Below are 21434 nucleotides of genomic sequence, written 5' to 3' on the forward strand. Positions count from 1 at the left end.
ACAATAGTTTTGAAAATCTCTCCTCATACGACTGTCCTGCCAACCCCTGCTTCAGCCTGAACTCCCTCTATGGTAATTATACCCTCCTCAGCAAATTCCCATTCCCATCATTTAGTGCTACTGGTACTCATCCAATCTTCCTTTGATACTGTATGAAATTTGGTGGTGAAAATGCCCTTCTGTTCTAAAATCTGCCATGCAGCTCCTAAAATTCTGCTTCTGCTTCTGCTTCAGTTGTACAGACACCACAGACCACATGTACAATCTGCAACATGTATACAGGTATCACTAGCTAAACCAGATACGGTCAGCTGAGTTGATAATCCTGGTTCTGATAATAAAAACTTTTAATTTGAAAAATGTTTGAAGATGGGTCTTGAAGTTTTCAGTGACGATATCCTTTGGTACGGGTTCCGTTTCCTTACTTGAGAAGTGATGCATTGGAAGGGTTACAGAGGTGGTTCACTAGGTTGATTCTAGAATTGAGGGTTGGCTTCTGAGGAGGGATTGAGTAGACTGCGACTATACTCATTGGAATTTGGAAGAATGGGACTGGGGTTGGGGGGTGGGGGTGGGTCTCTTATAGAAACATAAAATTACAAGGAGAATAAATGCGAATAGAAGCGGGGAGGTTGTTTTCCATTGGCAGATGGCTCTATAATTAAGGGGCATACCCTCAAAATAAGGGGGAGCAGATTTAGGGCTGAGTTGAGGAGGAACTTCTTCACCAAAAGGCTTGTAATACTGTGGAATTCCCTGCCCAGTGAAGCAGTTGAAACTACCTTGCTGAATGTTTGTTAAGGCAAATATAGGTTTTGAACAGTGAAGGAATTAAGATTATGGGAGCTGAGTTCACGACAAGATCAGCCATGATCGTACTGAATGGTGGAGTAGGCTCGTGGGGCCAGACGGCCTACTCCTGCTCCTAGTTCTTACGTTCTTATGAACTTTGTTTTGTTCCAGGATTATTTTATGTTCCAGATGAAAAATTGTTGATAAACTGTCTTTGTAACAAATGTTGCTTCTAGTTTGTGTAGATGGATACCTCTGATCTTTTTATTGCTGGAGAGCATTAGGCACTTGTTCCTGACAGTACTCACGAGTTCATTTTGTATATTCAACATGGTCGGTTTATTATTTTTTTTCCTGCTTTGCTGGACCAATTCCTATTCTAAACCTTTGATGAAGGATGCAACTTTGTTCATTGTGAAAAATACAGGATACTTAGTTGCAAGAATGGTGATCGGATTTCTGAGCCATTACCGGAGGTGAGGTACCCTAGATTAGATTCCCTACAGTATGGGAACAGGCCCTTCGGCCCAACAAGTCCACACCGACCCTCTGAAGAGTAACTCACCCAGACCCATTCCCCACATTTACCCCTAACACTATGGGCAATTTAGCATGGCCAATTCACCTGACCTGCACATCTTTGGATTGGAGGAGGAAACCAGAGCATCCAGAGGAATCCCACACAGACATGGGGAGAATGTGCAAACTCCATACAGACAGGTACCCGAGGCTGGAATTGAACCTGGGTCTCTGGTGCTGTGAGGCAACAGTGCTAACCACTGAGCCACCATGCCGCCCTATAACAATTGAGAAATCCAATTCAATGATGGGAGAACTGCAGATGCTGGCTTTCAAATATAATCTGGGCTGGAGCTACCTCACCCACTGATGGGGGACCAGGAGAATTTGCTCAAAATGGTTTGATATAACTGCAGTCAACCCTTGATATTTAAACTCCGAGCATGCACTGGTGAAGCCTGACCCCATGTACAGTTGAACTTATTTGAATTAAATTTGCACTAACCCAAGTTTTATTCACATGGTTTTACTTATTGACCAGTCTTTTATTTTTTAAAAAATGTTAATTAAACAGAGAATGACAACATTTGTATCTTTTATTTTGGGCAATGTCCCATTATATCTTTTTAACATTCCAGTAAATCCCACTTGAAACTACTTTTTCTGTAATTCAGGAAGTCATGTCTTTTTTGGAACCCAGTAAGTTGCAATCAGTTAGTATCTGTGAGCGCGGATACAGTACAGACTCTGTGGTTTGTGTGGTTTTACTGAACCACTTCTGTGGGTTTAGTTTCCTCTCTGCACTATTTTTGGCTGCCACAACAGCTACTGAATTTGTATAAATGGCAGTGTGCGCTGTTTTACTGCAGTTATTTAAAAAGGGCTCTGAACTGTGTGAAATTAGCGCAGGTACAAATTTGCAGGAACGCGTCATTGCATGCAAAAGAAATTAAACTCTCCGAGGGGGACCTGGGGTCACTGCCTGGACTGGGAAGAATGAAAGAGCAGCAGTGGAAAGTATTCACTGGTCAAACGAAGAGGCTGAGTTTCAGCTAAGTGGAATGCTCTGTCTATATCATGGGGATGAATCATGGCAAATAGGTTAAAGTTCAGTTTACTGAACAGAAAGTGCAGACCCCCAACAGGACAGCAGGTCAGGATTAGCATGCTAAATCGTTATTAAGAAAACATGAATGCAAATTCTTCTTTGCAAAAAAAATTATACTCCAGTTATAGCAACAGCTGTAAAGTTTATTTACTTAGAGTCATACGGCACAGAAACAGACCCTTCAGTCCAACCAGTCCATGCTGATGATGATCCCAAACTAAACTAGTCCCACTTGCCTGGGCTTGACCCATATCCCTGCAAAAATTTCTTTTTCATGTACTTATCCAAATGTATTTTAAATGTTCTAACTGTGTCCCCATCCACCACTTCCTTTGGAGGTTTGTTCCACACATGGACTATGTTTAAAAAGAAAATTGTCCCTCATGTCTTTTTGAAAATCTGTCACCTTTCACCTTGCTAAATGCCCACTCGTCTTAAAATCCCCTATCCTAGGAAAAAGACACCTGGCATTCACCTTATCCATGCCCCTCATGATTTTATAAACCTCAAGAAGGTCAACCTGTTACGCTTCCATGAAAAAGAGTCCCAGCCTATCCAGCCTCTCCTTCTAAGTTAAACTCTTTTTATTTCTTTTTTATCGATTTCGAACTTTCAACTACTTAACAACCCAACTACTTTGCTTTGCTCCATATTCCTGGAGCCGGTAGCAGCTCACACTCTAATCTCTCATCACTTCCCTGTTACAGTGTTACATTACAGTAATTAGTCTGTAGTTTAGTTAGCCTCTGGAAAAGGTCACTTGCTTCGGGTGTTGAGCTCAGAATAGGAGGAAAATGTACTGAGATGCTTTTCAAATAAAACACATCAGTTGTAACCCTGTTCTGTTCCTCCAAGTTAGTCAGCCTCTGCTTGAAATTGTAATGAGCTGCCTTGTTTGATGCACACTTCTCTGAAAGGCTGTTAGTTGTTCTAGCAGGACAATGAGTAGGAAGCAAGATCTGTCATGATAAAGAGCAATCCATAACTATTGGAGGTCTCAAAATGTTTTATAGCCAATGGAGGTTGGTTCAAAAGCTGGTGAGTGATGCCAACAGTGTGGGTTAAATGCCTGTACCAGCTAAGGTCACTGAAGATTCCACAATCTCAACTTCAGCCCTTGCCTGAAGCATGGTGACCCTTGGGTTAATCTCACCACCAGTTATCTCCCTTTAATGAGAGAGCAGCTCTGTAATCCTCTGACATTGTGGTGACTTTATTTTACCCTTTACTCATTAAACTGCTAAAAACACTGAAAGTCGCAATTATGCATTTTCTTTTTGCCTGATTGGTGGTGAGAATTGGATCCCATACTCTCTTTCATAATTTTAAATATAACTTAGTTTTAAAGAGGAATATGGGTGATCTAATAAAGACAGCCACCGAGAAATATAATTGAGAATTCTGAGTGAAATTCTTCACTTAGAGAGTGATAAAAATTTGGAGCTCTCTGCCACAGAGAGGGATTGAAGCTAAAAGTGTAGATACAGTTAAGGTACAATTAGAATCAAAGAGATGTACAACATATAACCAGACTCTTCGGTCCAACTCATCTATGCCAAACGGATATCCTAATTAAATCTAGTCCCATTTGTGAGTATTTGGCCCATGACCCTCCAAACCCTTTCTATTCATGTACTATTCAGATGCCTATTAAGTGTTGTAATTGTACCAGCCTCCCCCATGTCCTCTAGCAGTTCACTTCATACCTGCACCACCCTCTCCATGAAAAATTTGCTCCTTATGTCCCTCTTAAATCTTTCCCCTCTCACCTTAAACCTATGTCCTCTAGTTTTGGACTCCCTCGCCCCACCTAAAAGACCCTGCCTCTGTACCCTATCCATGCTCCTCATGATTTTATGAACATGTACAAGGTCACCCCTCAGCCTCCAATGCTCCAGGGAAAATAGTCCCTCCCCATTTAGCCAAATGCACCATCAAATGTTTGAGAAAGAAAGAGAATGGAAGGTTATGATGGCATACGTAGTGAGAAAAGATGGGATGAGATTCTAGAGAAGGATCAACACTGATCCTTGGGATGAATGGACTGACCCTGTTAACATTGGTGTAAAAATAATGTTGAAAGTATTTCAATGCATCATAGCAGTAGATTCCCAGAGGGATATAAACCATAAATAAAAACAGTAGTATTTGCTAGTGAATATACTTGCTGTACTGGGTCTCCAGTTTGAAATGGACAAGATGAATTGGACCAGTATATGTCACCTGTAAGTTTCATTGCATTTATTTTCCTTCATGATTGTAGTCTATATGTCCCTTAAAAAGACTGATTACTGGTAACGTTGGGCTAGGTGACAAAATCCTTGCGCTAAAGAAGGTAAACTCTTCTGTCTGCCATTTAATTCATGCTTTGGGACACTAGTCCCAAAGACAACACGTTCACCACAACTTCAGCTGGGATTGCCTAACTCTTAGAGTACTGATTTTACCTGGAGTCCTCCCAATCTGCATAGTCTACTACCAACAGCTGTGGTATATGTACCCTGCAATCCATGTTTAAAGACATTTGATTTCCTAATGTTTTATGGCCTGCTAGCATCAAACACTGAAAATTAACTGCTCAACATTTAATCATTAGCAAACAGTATTAAAATCGGTTACAAGTTATTGTCTCTGCTGTTACTCAGTCCTCTTTTATGCAAATTATTTGATACATTTCCCGATATTACTTTTTAAGTGTAGCATTGTTGTACTTTATTAAGTGCTTTAGAATGTCCTATAGCCATGAAAATCAATACTGAAAAACACCTTCTTTTGTAATTCTAATTACAAACCACCATTTATGTCACATAAATATAAATTGTCATGCTTTGAATAGATTTATAATTTCAGAGTCATTCTCAAATAAGTTTTTAAAAATCATATTTTTATTGCATTAACTGATCATACTTGAAATATTCTTTCCTGCACGTTCACAATAGTCAGCATAGTTTAGTCAAAACATCACTTTACAGTCTTCATTTTAAAAAAGGCCATTCATACTTTGCACAGCGCTGCAATGTTTACAGATTCCACTCCTAAAATATTGTCTGCTTCTAATGTTGCAGTGACTAATCATGTCAAGGAGGTGTCTGAGATGTCATTAATTAGTTTGAAGTAGTTGGGCTGTCATGAGATCCTGTGATAAATGTTTTGTGGAATGATGAACCATCCATCTACATTTTCTAATGAATGCACACGCTAAAGTTTCCACACTGTCTCTCATCTGTGATTGATGCCTTTTGTATCCAAAAGCATGCCATTACGATAGATGGGAAATCTTAGGAGTCGTTTGCCTTATTGATGAAGGCATTCAGGGCAGAAGGAGAGGGAATGAAAGGGCGTTCCTTCACAGAGCAAACATTTTGCGAAGGTACTTTTTTTTTTAAAAGCTAATTTATAAATAAATAATATGATGCAAATCATGATACAACCCACCTGTAGCTGGTTAAAAATCACACAACAACCTGATGAAGCTAGTGTCCTTCCAATTAAACCTGTTGGACTATAACCTGATGTTGTGTGATTTTTAACTTGGTATACCCCAATCCAACACCGGCATCTTTGATTACATAATACAACCTGGTCATAGAGTAATAGAGATTTACAGCATGGAAACAGACCTTTCGGTCCAACTCGTCCATGCCGACCAGATATCCCAACCCAATCTAGTCCCACCTGCCAGCACCCGGCCCATATCCCTCCAAACCCTTCCTATTCATATACCCATCCAAATGCCTCTTAAATGTTGCAATTAAACTAGCCTCCACCACATCCTCTGGCAGCTCATTCCATACATATACCACCCTCTGCGTGAAAAAGTTGCCCCTTAGGTCTCTTTTATATCTTTCCCCTCTCACCCTAAACCTATGCCCTCTAGTTCTGGACTCCCCAATCCCAGGGAAAAGACTTTGCCTATTTATCCTATCCATGCCCCTCATAATTTTGTAAACCTCTATAAGGTCACCCCTCAGCCTCCGATGCTCCAGGGAAAACAGCCCCAGCCTGTTCAGCCTCTCCCTGTAGTTTAAATCCTCCAACCCTGGCAACATCCTTGTAAATCTTTTCTGAACCCTTTCAAGTTTCACAACATCTTTCCAATAGGAAGGAGACCAGAATTGCATGCAATATTCCAACAGTGGCCTAACCAATGTCCTGTACAGCCGCAACATGACCTCCCAACTCCTGTACTCAATACTTTGACCAATAAAGGAAAGCATACCAAATGCCTTCTTCACTATCCTATCTACCTGCGACTCCACTTTCAAGGAGCTATGAACCTGCACTCCAAGGTCTCTTTGTTCAGCAACACTCCCTAGTACCTTACCATTAAGTGTATAAGTCCTGCTAAGATTTGCTTTCCCAAAATGCAGCACCTCGTATTTATCTGAATTAAACTCCATCTGCCACTTCTCGGCCCATTGGCCCATCTGGTCAAGATCCCGTTGTAATCTGAGGTAACCCTCTTCGCTGTCCACTACACCTCCAATTTTGGTGTCATCTGCAAACTTACTAACTGTACCTCTTTTGCTCGCATTCAAATCATTTATGTAAATGATAAAAAGTAGAGGGCCCAGCACCGATCCTTGTGCACTCCACTGGTCACAGGCCTCCAGTCTGAAAAACAACCCTCCACCACCACCCTCTGTATTCTATCTTTGAGCCAGTTCTGTACCCAAATGGCTAGTTCTCCCTGTATTCCATGAGATCTAACCTTGCTAACCAGTCTCCCATGGGGAACCTTGTCGAAAGCCTTCCTGAAGTCCATATAGATCACATCTACTGCTCTGCCCTCATCAATCTTCTTTGTTACTTCATCAAAAAACTCAATCGAGTTTGTGAGACATAATTTCCCACGCACAAAGCCATGTTGACTATCCCGAATCAGTCCTTGCCTTTCCAAATACATGTACTGATGGGACTCTTACTGCAGTAACAGGCATTTCTTTAAACAATTTCAGGCAGTTTTCCTCCTTTGCACTTTCTGGGCAGAATCTTGCCAGATGCTGAATGACAAGGGGCATTGGCAAGAAATTTAGGAGAATTGTATGAGATGAACAGTGAGGAGCTACACACCGTGAAGAGCAAAAAGTTCATTTCCAACCAAATGTTGACCAGTGAAATGAGACTGTCATTGATGAGTAGTGAGTGGCCAGTTACATTACTGTGTCGTAAAGCATCCCTGTAATTTTCTATTCTCCCACCCACCAGTTAGAAACTAGACAGTGACAATTCTTGACATGCAAGTCTGAACGGATCCCTGGCACCTCCAGCTCAATGCTTGCCCCTCTAGACTTCTGTAAGTCACCAGCATCTCATGACAGCTCCATGGGCAGTGGCTGCACCCAGTTCCTGTCCAGTAGGACTTCCTGGTTCATATGAATGGAATGTCAATTGCCCTCAGTCTAACGTGACCAGGCAAATAAAATGGACGTGCAGAGCGGCTGCAGACCCCTCCGTGCTTGAGTAGGGTGCTTGAGTAGACTTTAAAGATGGTGCCAGGGCCGGGAACCCTGGGAGTTCCTCTTAGTGGCCCATGCTTCTGACTCTGGTGAGAGGGTTGGATGTCATTGGGGAGTGGTGCATGGTTAATATGGCAAGTTTGGGAAGGTGGTGTGAGAATACTCATAAGGAGAAACCCTCCATGAAACCAAGTCAAAAATGACACCAAGCCAATTTCTGGTGAGGTTCACCCCCGCCCCCCCCCCCCCCCCGCACCGTGTCCAGCCCTTCTGTCGATTATTCTTTGTGTGTGAATGAATTTCCAACTTGAACTCATGGCTCCTTTATTTCTTTTTTAAATTCCATCAATATTTCTGAGACACCATTTTGAACCTTTCATGGCTTTCGTCGGATTGGTTCTCTGGTGGTCTGCTTGGTCTGATGTTCTCCTGCATTCCATTTAGCTTCTCTCTCCTCCCACTCCTCTGTCGCTCTGTCTCGAGCGCTCTCTCTCTCTCTCTCACACACTCTGTCTCACGCTCTCCCTCTCTCATCAAACAAGGTAACTGCAGTGCTGATTATTTTCTAATGGAGTGGAATTTACCCAGCCTCTAAACCAAGGGCGCAATGGTGTGTCAGTTGGAAAAATATGAGACTAGAAACTGGAGATCGTCAATGTTGAGGAAAGAAGTCTGACTTTCAACCCAAGGTTTCAACAGCTAGATGACAATTTCACCAGTGAGTGGCAAGAAGCCTAGTTGCAAGCTCTAACATCTCATTATTGCCTAACTTCATTTCGTTTATATATAGTTTGCCATTTTCCAGCCAAATGGAAACCTGAGCAGGCATCTGGTGGTTGTGACTTGCTGGTATCCTCTGGGACTTGTGGCAATGGGTGTAAATGAGCTGCAGTTAATGTAATCGTGAATAGTGGCTCTATTGCACAAGTCTTGCTTAGAACATAGAAAAGTATAGCACAAGACAGGCCCTTTGGCTCTCAATGTTGTGCCAACCTTTTATCCTACTCCAGTATCGAACTAATCTACATACTCTTCATTTTACTCTTATCCATGTGCTATTGCTTCAATGTCCCTAATGTATCTGACACTACAATCACCGCTGGCAGGGCATTCCAAGTAATCACAACTCTGAGTAAAGAACCAACGTCTGACATCTCCCTTAAACCTTCCTCCAATCACTTTAAAATTATGCCTCCTCATGATAGCCATTTCTGTTCTGGGGAAAAGTCTCTGGCTATCCACTCTATCTATGCCTTTCGTCATCTTGTATACCTCTATCAAGTTGCCTCTCACTCTTCTTCGCTCCAATGAGAAAAGCCCTAGCGCCCTCAACGTTTCTTCATACGACATGCCCTCCAGTCCAGACAGTATCCTGATAAATCTCCACTGGACCTTCTCTAAAGCTTCCACATCCTTACTTTTAATGAGGCCGCCAGAACTGAATGCAATATTCCAAGTGTGGTTGCGAAGATTTTTGTTGCAACCTGATGAGCATATAACCAAATTGACAGATCCACCTGAAAGCCATGATCAAAGTCAAGGATCACGGAAGAGTCCGTGCAGGGGGGATGATGGCCTTAAGGTATTATTGCTAGACTATTAATCCAGAGCTGAAAATGTGTTGCTGGAAAAGCGCAGCAGGTCAGGCAGCATCCAAGGAACAGGAGAATCGACGTTTCGGGCATAAGCCCTTCTTCAGGAATGAGGAAAGTGTGCCCAGCAGGCTAAGATAAAAGGTAGGGAGGAGGGACTTGGGGGAGGAGCGTTGGAAATGCGACAGGTGGAAGGAGGTCAAGGTGAGGGTGATAGGCCGGAGTGGGGTGGGGGCGGAGAGGTCAGGAAGAAGATTGCAGGTTAGGTTAATCCAGAGACCCCGGTAATGTCCTGAGGACTTGAGCTTGAATCCCACCATGGTAGCTGTTGCAATTTCAATTCAATAAAAAGTCTATAATTAAGGGTCTAAAGATGACCACAAAACCATTGCTGACGGTCTTTTCCCTGACAATCAGTCTGGATCCATGATGTCCTTTAAGGTTGGAAACTGCTGTCTTTACCCAGTCTAGCCTACATATGACTTCAGACTCTCAGCAATGTGGTTGACTCTTAAATGACCTTGGGAAATTAAGGATGGGTAACAAATCCTGGCCTAGCCAGTTAAACCTGCATTCATGAATGATTAAATTTTTTAAAAAGTCAAGTACCAACTTGGCACTGAGATTTTTGCAGAGTTAGGAGTCTAATCAATCCAGCGAAGAGCTGCCGACATGGCTGAAATGCCAGTGCTCAAAGAGGCTAGCAGGATGCCACAGGAGTCCAGCAATCTGTCCTCCAACACATTACTGGGATTATTGAGACGCCACCTTGCGATATGTAACCATGGTTTTACAGAGCATGAAGCTTCTGCTCTCTATCAGAATGACAGCCTTCGTTCTCCCATTGCTGTCACTCTTAAGCCATTTTGCTGTTGCTAGGTATCCACTATAACCTAGTGTTGTGTGATTCTTAACTTTGTTCATGGATAACCAAGACTGGAAAGGGCAGTGTTAGATGTCACCATCTCCTGGAGCTGCTCCGTCCCAACTGTTGCCTGTGTAACTGTTGTTGGAGGTCGACTCTCATGATATTGAGGCTGTGCAGCATCCAGCAGATCATTGAAATTCCTGCTACATACTCACTGTTGGGCTCTTTCACATTAGTCCAGGCTGAGAAAATGCTGGTCCCCTCTGACACATTTCTTGTGGGAGAATGGCTTTTGCTGCCCAATTGGCTATGCATCCAAGTAGGGACATGCCATTGGTGAATAACCTTGTGCTGATTTGTCACTCCAATCATAGAGTTATACAGCATGGAAACAGATCCTTCAGTGCAAATCGTCTCTATTGACCAGATATTCTAAACTGATGTTATATCCCTCTAAGCCCTTCCTAATCATGTACCCATCCAGACGCCTTTTAAATGCTGTAATTGTACTAGCCTCCACCACCTCCTCTAACAGTTCATTCCACACACATACCACTCTGTGTTAGTTTGTTCCCGTTGTTTGACTTTGGAGGGCACAGTGGATGGCTTCAGAATGGAGGCATCATGATAAGGTCATAGACATTGATCGCATGGTCACACTAGCTGGAGGTTGAGGGAGGAGAATCCCTCTTGATTGTAGTCTGTTTCAGAATTGAACATGTGAACAACCACAATATGGCATGTGTAACAGGCAAAGAGTGGGGAAGCTGTCAATGTTCATATAGCCTTATGCTAACTCTACCTGCTTCTCTCTAACAAGAGAGAATATAAGATGTCTTTGTGGGTCTCTTTGCAAACAGGGCCTGAGTGACCTTCCCCGTCTAACAGTGGATGAAAAGCAGGGAGTTTGTTGCTCATTCCAACCCTGAAGGATCTCCATGCACAGAAGTTCATTGCAGTTGGTCCCCTTTAAATACCTTCAATGATCGAGCATCCACAACTCTCGGGTTGAGAAATCCAGACATTCACTACCCTCTGAAAGAAGAAATGTCTTCACATCATGGGGCGGCACGATGGCTTAGTGGTTAGCACTGCTGCCTCACAGCGTCAGAGACCCAAGTTCAATTCCAGTCTTGGGTGACTGTGCAAATTTCACTCAGACATTCTCCCCATGTCTATGTGGGTTTCCTGTGGGTGCTCCGGTTTCCTCCCATAATCCAAAGATGTGCAGGCTAGGTTCATTAGCCATACTAAATTGACCATAGTGTGCAGACTAGATGAGTTAGCCATGGGGAATGCAGGGTTCCAAGGATAGCGTAGTGTGTGGGACTGGGTGGGGTGCTCGATGTGGACTCGATGGGCCAAATGGTCTGCTTCCACACTGTAGGGATTCCATGATGATTCTATGATCTCAGCTTTAAGTGTGTCTCCTCATTCTGGAGCTATTTGAGACTCCCCTACTACTGGAAAGATCTTCTCAACATCTATCCTGTCAAGCCCCCTCAGAATCATTCTCATAAACTAATGAATGAAGGCCTGACCTGTTTAGGTGGTCTTGATAAGTTAACTCCTTCATCGTGGGAATCAATCCGAGTGAATCTTTTTTTTACTGTCTCCACTGCCAACATGTCCTTCCTTAAAGATAGGCACAAAATACTGTATGTACTGCCTCACATTTCCCTATTTTTAATGTTTCCCTATTTTTAAACTTCAACTCTTTAGGATTAAAGCTAAAAATTCTATTTGCATTCTTGATTACTTACAGCATCTGCATGTCAACACTTTGTGTTTCATACACAGGAACACCCAGGTCCTTCTACACTGCACTTTCTTTGGAATCTCTCTCTCTGCTTCTTTCTACCAGTGTGCATAACCTCACACTCTCCTACATTTAAACTCCATCTATCAAGTTCTTGCCCACTCACTATATCTGCTTGCAGGTTGCTTTTGTCCTCATCACAACATGTCCCCCCCAAACCCCCCTTCTTTTTCATCATCAGCAACTTAGGCAGATTACACGATGCCCCCTTCTCCAAGTTAATTTAGTATTTGTTGGATGTTCTCCTGAACTGCCTTTGTTAATCACAGGTGGTTCATGAGTTGTTTTTACTGGAATAATTTTTTTTGCTGAGCGTTATGAAATATCTACTTAAATGTCAGTCATTGCTCATCCAATGACTTTTCCCTTAATTTTCTCACCGTCTTTTTTCATGCTTCTATAATTGCCCATATTTAAGTTGAGGACATATGGAGGATAATGTGTTTGTGTAGTTCTGCTTTTTAATATAACCCAAAAGTTGTTTATAATGCCTGAGCAGAATCTCTTTCCTAATTCTACGCATATCATTGGTAACTATGTGGACGGTTGCACCCTGGTTCTCCCAACTCCCTCCGCCCCTCCCCCTCCTCCCCCAAACCACCACCCCAATTTCCTGTCTAGCCCAGAAGGGATGCCCTTAACCAGATGGGCAATATAGCCTGTGGGACCCTCCGTCTTTGCTGCAAGGAGCAGTATCTATTCCCCTAACTATGCTTTCCCACATTGCAATCTCATTTCTCTATTAGAATATAGGACATAGAAAAGTACAGCACAGAACAGACCCTTCGGCCTATGATGTTGTGCCGAGGATTAATCCTAATGTAAAATAAAAAGCCTTACCTATAGATTCCTCAGTTCACTGCTATCCATGTGCATGTCCAGCAGATGCTTGAATGTCCCTACTGACTCTGCTTCCACCACTACCACTGGCAACGCATTCCATCCATTCACAACTCTCTGCATAAAGAACCTACCTCTGACGTGTCCTGTACACCTTCCTCCTAATATCTTAAAACTATGACCCCTCGTCCCAGTCAATCCTGCCCTGACGAAAAGTCTCTGGCTAATGACTCTATCCATGCCTCTCATTACCTTGTATATCTCGATCAGGTCACCTCTCTTCCTCCTCCTCTCCAGAAAAAAAAGTCCAAGCTTAGTCAACCTCTCTTCATAAGACAAGCCCTCCAGTTCAGGCAGCATTCTGGTACACCTTCTTTGCACCCTCTCCAAAGTCTCTGTATCTTTCCTATAGTAGAGCAATCAGGACTGGACACAATATTCCAAGTGTGGTCTCACCAGAGACTTGTAGAGCTGCAGCAAAACCTCGCAGCTCTTAAACTCGATCCCCCTGTTAATGAGTTCCCCTATTGGGCAGGGAGACTCACTAAGACCCTTGCAAAGCTAAATTCATGATCCCCAAACTTGCCTCTGTTGTGGTCACACATTCCTGGCCCTCACCATGAAACGTTTTTGATCTAATATATCTAAGGGATGTAACTGACCCCTGAAACACAGCATCCAGACAACTCTCTCTCTCTCCCTGATGTATCACGGTGTCAGCAACTTACACTGCAGTTCATCAGCCTTGAGCTGTAGTTCTTTGAGCAGCCAACACTTGCTGTAGATCACTGGATCATTCCAGCATCCACCAGTTCCCACCTACTGTAGCTGCAACCCATTACCTGTTCAGCCTTCTCTATTCAATTTAATTAAATAATTTGGATCTTAAGTAAGTGGGTTTCTTAATTGTAATCTTTAGAGGCGGCTTAGTGGTTGGCACTGCTGCCGCACGGCACCAGGGTCCCAGGTTTGATTCCAGCCTCGGGCGACTGAATGTGTGGAGTTTGCACATTCTCCCCGTGTCTGCGTGGGTTTTCTCCGGGTGCTCCAGTTTCCTCCCACAACCCAAAGATGGGCAGGTTAGGTTAATTGGCCATGATAAATTGCCCATAGTAGTTAGGTGCATTAGTCAGAGGGAAATGGGTCTGGGTGGGTTATTCTTCGGAGGGTCGGTGTGAACTGGTTGGCACAGAGAGACCAGATATACGTGAAGAATCTCACAGATAGTGCTTTTCTCACCACCAGCCAAGCAGTGTCTTGGTGCTTGTTGGAAAGTTGTGGTGATGAGGCATTCTGCCAAATATTCCGCTCAAGGAACTACCCTCTCCTTTTCTCATAGGCTCTCGAGGACGCTACATGCTGACCACTTCCTGACTTGTGGCCAAGGTATTTTTCTTTGCAAATTTCTCCATGAAGGGAAGGTAATATGGAACAGTCCAATTACTTGGAATGTTCTACAGCAATGATGTCAGTCCCATCCTTCACAACACCAGGGACAGGTAGAACATCCGTACCTAGTGACACTTGGTGTTTGCACACTGAGGGTGTATACGCAAAGGTGTCATCAGGATGAAGGCAGTGTTGGGTACATTCTTAATTCTCTTATCTAGAGTTTCGTATGTGGTGTCCCTGTGGACGTGGTCCATCTTAGACCTCCAGATGAAATGGAAGATGGCTCAGGGGAATGGGCCAGACCTGTGCCATGTACAACAACAGAGAAAGTGCCTTATACCTGATGACCAGGCTTTTACCCACAATGGGGAGGGAGTGGTGCTCCCAAAAGCCAGCTTCTGCCTCACCTTGGTGATAAGCTCCTCCCAAGTCTTTGCACAATCCTTAGCCCCTCTGAACCATATTCACAGCACCTTCAGGTAATCTGTTCTGGCAGTGAAGGGAGTAAAGGATCGGTCGGCCCAGTTCCCACAAAACATGGCCTGTCTCTTACCTTGATTTATCTTGGCTCCGGATGCCAGTTTGAACTGGTCACAGATGCTCATGAGGCTGTGCACTGTCAGTGGATCCAAGCAGAAAATGGTGACATCATCCATGTACAGGGAGACCTTGATCTACAGGCAACCACTGCCTGGGAAAATCACCCCTCTCAAGCTCGCATCCTTCCTGATAGACTCAGCAAAAGGCTCTGGACAACACACAAACAAGGCTGAAAAGAGAGGGCAGCCCTGCCTGACTCCAGATCTGATCGGGAGGCTTTGATTCCCACGCATTGATTAAGACTGTCTTCTCCTCTTTCTCCCTCACTTAGTTTTATTTATTTCTTTCTCTCTATTTCAGACCAATATCATCAAAGGAAGAAGAGACTTGTGAAGATGCACAAAGCTAGCAGTTTTAGAGAGCACCTCGATATCTTACAGACTGCGATTAGACCGACACATCCTCAGACTGAAGAGACCTTGTTGGGCAATGCCACCCAGCAGCATTCAAGACAAAAACGCTTTTTGTCATATCCAAGATTTGTAGAGGTCATGGTCACTGCTGACAACAAAATGGCGCAACATCACGGGAGGAATTTGCAGCACTACATTTTAACACTTATGTCAATAGTGAGTATATATCTGTAAATGGTTGTATGTGTTTGTGTGAATGTGAGTGAAACAATACTAGTGGAAAGAGGTCATTTGTCTGCTGTTTGCTTTGCAAAAGCTGTTACATCCTTGCTGCGCTTCCCCAGTATCTGAATTACAGCTGTTGTAGGATGAAGCAAATTCAAAGCATCCCATGAAAATTAAAGTTAAAATATAGTGAAAATGAAATCGGCTCGAAATGAAATGAAAATGATCAATTTAAAGGACTGTTGTTTCAAGTTGGAAGTTTAGGACACCAAAATTAATATTTAGTGTTCAGATCAAATTGGTACCAAAGTAAGTGTTTGAACTTTCACGCCATGTGCATTATTAATGTATTAAGAATAAACTTGTCATATGTTTTTAAATTCAGTAGTTGAAAGCCCCCACTTCAGTGATGCCCTTGGTTTTGTGTCACTTTCTGTTTGCAACAATGCCAAGTTACTAAGTATTTGCAAATCTTTACCCATTTCAGTTAGACCTGTCAAACAAATCCTCATCAGACGAAACAGCTGAAAACACAACATTATGTTTTGTTAATTTTTTTTTCCTCCCATATCTCAGATTTACTGATTCCAACAACGAGGTTGTAGCACAGTTGCAGTCTCTCACTCATCCAGTCATTCTTCATTGGTTGGACTGGACAGGGAGTGTTGATGGGCTATTTACTTGTGGAGGATATCATAGTCCAAACTGATTTTGTCCTCATTCAGTTGACACATGCTTTCCAGTGCAAGTCATTGGAAAGTAATGGAGGAACCCTCACTGCCTTCAAAAGCCAGGAATAGTGAGACCAAAGTCCCAGCTGATACCAGATCATTTAACAGAGCTGAAAATATTATGGATTAGTTTGTTGTAAAATCTTTACCACGCAAGTACTTCTGGTTTTAGAACACGGCTCATCTGAAGTCAACAGCAATAATGTTATAAATTAAGCAAATAACTGCTGTGAAAGTCATTTTACAAATTCACTCCCCTCTACCCCAAACATATTTGGCCATTTAACAAACGTATGAAGAACTTGAGTTTATGTAGTACATTGAATGTCGCAAAGCAACTCAAGGTGGGTCACAGAAACCCAGTTGGGTAAACTGTGACACCAAGTCACATAGGGAGGTAATGGTGCAGGTAGCCGAATTCTGGGTCAAAATGGCATCATAGAATCCCTACAATATGGAAGCAGGCCATTTGGCCCTTCAAGTCCACACTGACCCTCTGAAGAGCATTCCACCCAAACGCACCCCCCTTCACCCTATCCTCATAACCTAAATTTTCCCATGGCTAATCCACTTAGCCTGCACATCCCAGGACACTGCGAGTAATTTACCATAGCTAATCTACCTAATGTGCACATAATTGGACCGGTGGAAGGAAACTGGAGCACCCAGAGGAAACCCACACAGACACAAGGAGAATGTGCAAACTCCACACAGTCGCCTGAGAGTGGAATCAAAGCCGGGTCTGTGGCACTGTGATGCAGCCATGCTAAGCACTAAGTCACCGTGTCACTCTAGCTTTTAGAGTTACAAAAGAGGAAAGAGTAGTATGGATAGAGGGGTTTTGGAAGGGAATTCCAAAACTTAGAACCTAGACTTCTGAAGGCAAAGCTGACAATAGTAGGTGAAGGAATTTGGGATGTACAACAGGTTAGAATTAGATGTTTTTATATCAGAGGAATGGCGAGGCTACAGGAGGGACAAGGCTATGGAAAGATTCAAAAAGAAGGATGAAATAATTAATTCCCTGAGATTGTTATTTTCACGTAAACTGGTAGGAAGCCAGGAACATGGTTAATACTGCTTCTTTGGACTGCAGTGTGTACTTTTGAGATGAAGAAACTTTAACGAATGGTTAATATCAGTTGACGTTGCTTGCAATACTAAGATTTATTGGTCCTTGTATAACACATTTTCGGATGACCTCTGTAGGAAAACCCCCATGATAGTGTGACAAGCTCACAGCTTATAGTTTGCTAATTGGTTCCTGTCGATGGAGTGACATGTAGACTGTAGCCTCAGGGCAACAAGCTAGTAAAACAATGATTGCAAGCTCTTTAGTATGTACTTGGAGACCCTGGGCCATTTTTCAGTGACATATATTCAGTATAGTGTGGTGCTTGATGAGGAAATCTTTCTTTTGTCTGATCACTTTTAGTGATGGAGTTCCCTCACATTGGTTACTGCTAACAGGAACTTGCAGTTTCACCCAGTTGACCATTCCATATGAATATCTGGATACAAGGAGAAATGACAGGCTGGACTGGGCAGATTCATTGGCTGGCTGTAAGAAGTCCCAAGCTGGAGGATGACCAGGAAAGGTGGTTGGTAATAGAGGACCTGTCATGACACAGGGGAATGATGGCAGAACTAGCTGGATAGGGAGGGAATGTTAGATGAGTTGTCAAAGTGGGTGAGTAGGGAAGCACCAAATAGACTGTTGGGATGGATTGTTGAAGATGAGGGTAGTGATTGATGTGTTGTTTGAGAAAAAGTATGAATCTTTGCAATGGAACGACAGCCCACCCCCTCTCAATTGGCAATCAAGGGGAAGAATGCATCGGCGAGTTGAGGCAGAGTGTTAATTGCTCTATTGGAGTGATGGGGGAGGGCAACAGGGGTTGGTCATGACAAAGGGGTTTGTCATGATGGAGGTGGTATCCCTTGCTGGGAAAGAAGGTTTCAGGGTAGTTTTTTGAGGATGCGATGCTGGGCTATCAGGATACCTTTTGAGCTGTCTGGGTGGAGTGCTAGATGGGCATTTGGCACAGATAAAGGACGTTGGATGTGGCGCAGAGAAGGATGGCAAACAAGGAAGGTCAGTGTCAGAGGAATATTGAGGTGTTGGAGGTATCAGTGTCTGTCGGTAGTGGGCAGAACCCACTGGGAAGTAGGATGGCTATTGGGTGTACAATTGGCAAGCTCACCTGGCGAGCAGTAGGTAATTGTCCTGACATGTTACCTTGGAAAGTTTTACAGAAGAGGCTGACATTGCCCTTGACTATTCGTCCCATGTGTGTATTTAACAGGGATCGTGGGATCACACTGTGGATTCCTTTCTGCTGCCAATTCTTAACTCAAGAACATTGAAGCTTTATTGAGATCCTGACCACCACTTAGGCTGGACACAGCCAACTCACCACACAGCGGGAATTTGGGACTGACACGCATACACACACATGCATATGCTTCCATATATATTCGCTCCTGTAATAATTCACTGTCATTTGTATCAGATTTAGTAGTGGTCCTTAAGAAAGATAACGCCACCTTTCTTGAATGCCACTTTGGGTTGGAACATTAGTCTGAAGCTTGCCTAGAATCATGCTAGAAGAACCCAAAGATTTGCACTTAGCTAATGTTTTTCATGACCACTCCAAAGTGCTTTACAGACATTAAAGTGCTTTTTTTCTGTTGTGATGTAGGAAACATGGCAGAAAATTTGAACTCCACAATCTCTCAGAAAAGGCAATGTGACAATGACCAGATAATTTGTTGTGGTGATGTTGATTGAGGGGCTCTACTGGCTGATACCCTGGGGGTAACACTCTGCTATCACCATGGAATCACTTTTACATCCACCCAAGCAAGCCCATGGGGTTCTTAGGTTAGCATCTGATCTGAAATCTTCAACAATGCAATACCCCTTCAACATTGAATTGGCATCTAAACTTAGAATTTTGTGTTCGTGCCCTGGGGCCTGAACCCGAAATCTTTATGATTGAGAGTTGAGTCCAGTACAAACCTTACAATGTACATTCTCTTGCGCTATGCAACAAATAGCAGATGTGCTTAATTATCTGGCTATTTGTTTAATTTGCTGTCTGTGAGACCACGCTGTTCACAAGTTGGCTACTGTGTTCAGCGAATGCAATCTCTATGTGTGGCATTTTGAGGTCGTGCAAAGTTTCTGGGCTCTAATGTTCCTGATACTTTCCAAGTGAATCCCTGGTAATCTTTGGCTTTATCCTGTATTTTTCTGTGGAGGTGCAGGTGTTGGACAGGGGTGGATAAAGTCAGAAGTCACATGACACCAGCTTATAGTCCAACAGGGTTACAAAGGAACCTTGATTATCCGAAGGACACATGCAGGGAGTATTTCATTCGGTTAATCGAATTTCAGATAATCAAATGTCGGATAACATAGTTTAGCCAGGCATCGGGACATTGCAATCTTGCCGGGTAATCCGATGTTCAGATAATTGACTGCTGGATAATAAAGGTTCCTCTGTATTTGAAAGCACAAGCTTTCGGAGCCCTGCTCCTTCATCAGGTGAACTATAACCTGGTGTTGTGTAACCTCTGACTCTGTATTTTTGGCACTTGGTCAAACCATCACTTTTACAAAGCTTCTAACAGGTTAGAAGGTCTACATTTGCCAGTATCAGCAGTCAGGAGTATTTGTCTTTATGGGCTGAGATTGACATCTTTACCAACATTTCCTCCTCTGGATATGGGCATTTTAACCACCACCTCCCAAAAGTCAATTAGCTTTTCAATAAGCACATTTTGGTGATATTGATACAAGAGACTACTATAAGAAATGTGGCTTATATTGCAGTGTTCTTGATTTATTTTAATGATATTCTTAATTCAGAATGAAGGCAATTCTGGCAATCATATTTTTGATCTGAATTGTCGCTTATTTCGTTCAAGTGTAGCAAGCATTTAAAGATTCTTCTTGATGCATGTTGCCATTTTGGAATGTTCCTCCTCCAAATTGTATAAGTTCTATCCTCAAGAGCACTGTTGGAGGTAACCTTGGGGTATAACTTGTTCAGCAGAGGTTTGACTACTTGTATCTGAGAGACAGTGCTGGCCCGATAGCTAAGTGTGTTCTGTTGGTCATGTAGTAGATTTTGCCATCTAGAGATAGATGTGATAGATAAGCTGTCAAGGTGTTTAATCGACCAATATCAGGGAAAATCCTGAGTTAACATATGCAATCCAATATGATCCTTTTCCACATTGTGTATGAGCTGACAGCACAGGAGCAAATACCATTGCACTAAAGTCCCATTTGTCACAACCAAAAGACTGTGAACATGCAGATCTTTGAAGCTTGATCAGTTTCCCAACATTATAATGGACTGTTATCAGTAATGCTGAACACAACAGCATCTGATGGTGTTTTACTGCTTTATAACTTAAATAACTGTTTACTGTTGGGGATTAGATGGATCTGTTATATTCTTTCCCCATTCCCCACCAACATTTCTTCCTGAAGAATGCTTACGTTTTTAATTAGTTTGTCTTGAGCTCTACACTCAGCATGTTACTCAACCTCTGTATTTGGATGAATTATACATGATTTGTTGAAAAGCCAGCTCTAATTGGAAAACGCTCATATGGAATTGCTAACATTTTTGTGATAGTAGTGGCAGGTGCATAGCAACATGTTAACCCATTAAACGCTGGGTTTTGCTTTCAGTTGTAAAAATACACTCATTTCCGTCAAATAGCCAAAATATTTCTGCGTTATATTTTAGGTTCGAGCACTTTGTTGCGCCACTGAGCACTGTTTTTGAATTGGTTTGACTTTAATTTTAGATACCTTGGAAATTAGCGGATGATTTCTTTCGCAACGTTCTTCAAATGAATAAAGTCTGGGTAATTTACTCCAATTCTGTCCGGCAATGGGTATTCAACAATGTAATAGTTAACAAGAGCTTCTGGGGTTGACCTTTCTTGAGGTAAATTGCACATGGTCAGAGGCCTGCAAGTCAAACAAACAGGACAATCTTCCCATTTGCTGACGTGTGAGTTTAATAGAGCTGCCAAACTCACATTGTGGACAACATGGGGTTACCACATACACCATAGTGCTGTTTTGTGATTCAAAATTCATTTTCATTCCAT

General features: G+C 42.8%; 1 protein-coding gene across 2 annotated transcripts in view; it reads left to right on the top strand.

The window, feature by feature from the left end:
- Nucleotides 1-21434, top strand: part of LOC122559510 (A disintegrin and metalloproteinase with thrombospondin motifs 20) — a 384605-nt gene that overhangs the window by 88456 nt on the left and 274715 nt on the right. The window contains exon 4 of one of the 2 annotated variants that reach the window (XM_043709081.2): nt 15290-15558. In XM_043709081.2, the coding sequence (XP_043565016.2) occupies nt 15290-15558 (269 nt within the window). Of the gene's footprint in view, nt 1-15289; nt 15559-21434 lie in introns of those variants that run through there. The other variant, XM_087997440.1, reaches the window with a different exon arrangement.

The sequence above is a fragment of the Chiloscyllium plagiosum genome, unplaced genomic scaffold (assembly GCF_037043375.1).
Source record: "Chiloscyllium plagiosum isolate Xiang-an unplaced genomic scaffold, Cpla_swu_hap1 HiC_scaffold_19, whole genome shotgun sequence".
In the NCBI taxonomy this organism is placed as follows: domain Eukaryota; kingdom Metazoa; phylum Chordata; class Chondrichthyes; order Orectolobiformes; family Hemiscylliidae; genus Chiloscyllium; species Chiloscyllium plagiosum.